General features: G+C 46.0%; 1 protein-coding gene across 2 annotated transcripts in view; it reads left to right on the forward strand.

Annotated features, from left to right (window-relative positions):
* The window catches only part of KPNB1 (karyopherin (importin) beta 1), a 20219-nt gene that overhangs the window by 16975 nt on the left and 1086 nt on the right, over positions 1 to 2158 (forward strand). For both annotated transcript variants that reach the window (XM_010296480.1, XM_010296479.1), the window contains exons 15-18: positions 527 to 634; positions 893 to 1036; positions 1148 to 1253; positions 1591 to 1705. In XM_010296480.1, the coding sequence (XP_010294782.1) occupies positions 527 to 634; positions 893 to 1036; positions 1148 to 1253; positions 1591 to 1705 (473 nt within the window). The remainder of the gene's footprint in view (positions 1 to 526; positions 635 to 892; positions 1037 to 1147; positions 1254 to 1590; positions 1706 to 2158) is intronic.

Below are 2158 nucleotides of genomic sequence, written 5' to 3' on the forward strand. Positions count from 1 at the left end.
TCTGGTGATGAAACCACAATTGGAGCCCCATAGACTTTTCTCTAATTACTGGCTGCATGCACAAATTTAGACTCTCTTCTGTTTAATTCAGCAGAAGGCCTTCATTGACTTGACACCTGTGTTTTCACAGTGGCTGCATATTAGTTGGCCTTGATGAGGAAAGAGGTTGCTACTGGCTGTGAATTTCCATTAGAAGGACAAGTCACGGTACTCGCCGTGGGGTGGATGTTTAGACCACCCAGCTGCTGAATTTGGTAGTGTTTGTTCAGATCAAGTACCTGTCACTTTGGCATCTGGATCTCTTGCCTTGCCCCTTGGTGAAGCAAGCTCAGCTCTTTGCAGCTTTGTGATCTAAATGGTTAATGAAGCAGGAACTTGTCAGCCTATATGAGGGTCGTTATTCTTGGTGGCTTAATGGCTGCAGACTCTCACCACTACTTAGTGCTTTAATAAGCTGAAGCTATAAGGATAGAGTGTGGAAGACTGACTCACTGGGTGGGTGTCTTTCTTGCTGTTCTATTTGCAGGTTTGTCTGGCTGCAGTGGGCCTGGTTGGTGACTTATGCAGAGCCCTGCAATCCAACATCTTGCCTTTTTGTGATGAGGTTATGCAGCTGCTCTTGGAGAACTTGGGGGTGAGTGTTTACCTTCTCATTAGCCAGTTAGTAACAGTTGGCTTGCACACTGAGAAGAAAGTGGGAGGTGGGAGAAGCAGAAGTGTTAGTCGTGCTCTGGAGATCTCGTGTTTGACAACTATGTTGCTTACTATTTGACTGGAATCCAAATTTATTGGGGGTAAGGATTTACATTTCATTTAAATGTCTTAATTTATTAGCTCCTCCCTCCTTAAACAGAAGTGCAACTGACTGTAATGGTGCTGAAATCTCTTCCAGAATGAAAACGTTCATAGATCTGTGAAGCCTCAGATTCTCTCAGTGTTTGGCGATATTGCCCTCGCCATTGGAGGAGAATTTAAGAAGTACCTAGATGTCGTACTGAATACCCTCCAGCAGGCTTCCCAAGCACAGGTTGATAAGGTAAGCCAGTGGTGCACGCTCCAGTTCCTTCATTAAAATCATAAACAGCTAAGGGCTGCGCACGTGTCGGCGGCGGCACTGCTGAAGTGTGCTTTCCTGTTGCCTTTCCAGTCTGACTATGACATGGTGGATTACCTGAATGAGTTGAGGGAGGGCTGCCTGGAAGCTTACACTGGCATCATCCAAGGATTGAAGGGAGACCAAGAAAACGTGCACCGTGAGTACTCCGTCCTACTGTGGCGTTTCTGTGCCTGAAATGACGAAGGGAGATGGGGAGAGCTCTGCTTGGACAAGCTGTTTGATGGTTGTTGTCACGTCCATGGGCATATCTTCGTTCATTCCTGTCTGCGTGGGAGTGAATGCTGTGCTGTCACGAGCTGGGAGTGTGTTTAGAGCCCTTTGCTCTGGTTCCTCTTCCTCTGGCAGTTTTTCCCCTCCCTAGCTCAGAGAGCTCTTCTGGGGCCAGATTCTGGCAGTTTGGGGGTATACTGAAGTCCCTTTTAAAAGGATGAACTGTGTTTCACCCTGCTATAATAAAGCTTGTCTTCTTTCAGCGGATGTGATGCTGGTGCAGCCCAGAGTAGAATTTATTCTGTCTTACATTGACCACATTGCTGGAGATGAGGATCACACCGACGGAGTAGTGGCATGTGCTGCTGGACTGATAGGGTAAGCATCCTGATCCTATTTCAGCTGACAGCACACTCATTAGGTAGGTAGAAATCTTTGTACAACAGCCTTGTATACATTTGAAGCTGCATTTTTATGACTGTCTGAAGTGTTTACCATCAGTTCTGGGTTTTTACGGTCTAGTGTTGGATGTTTAACCCAAGGTGTGAAGTGGTTATGCAGGTGAGGTCCTTTAACTGACAGGGTGAAAACCGGTAGGTAGAAGTGAAAGTTGGATGTGTGTTGCAGAAATTCCAGATCTAGGATTTTTCAAGGATGACCTGGTCTTAAATAAAACACCCTCAATTTCCTGGGTATGGAGGAACTCTGTTCAGGGTGTTTTAATCTTTTCTGTTGCACTTAGGGAGAACTGATGGGGAACATCAGGGAGATCAGTCTTTGGACAGGAGATTGAATGTCTCCGGTTAGTCACAATTTCAGAGAACTGTTCAG

This window comes from Phaethon lepturus, unplaced genomic scaffold (genome assembly GCF_000687285.1).
Source record: "Phaethon lepturus isolate BGI_N335 unplaced genomic scaffold, ASM68728v1 scaffold41241, whole genome shotgun sequence".
Lineage (NCBI taxonomy): Eukaryota > Metazoa > Chordata > Aves > Phaethontiformes > Phaethontidae > Phaethon > Phaethon lepturus.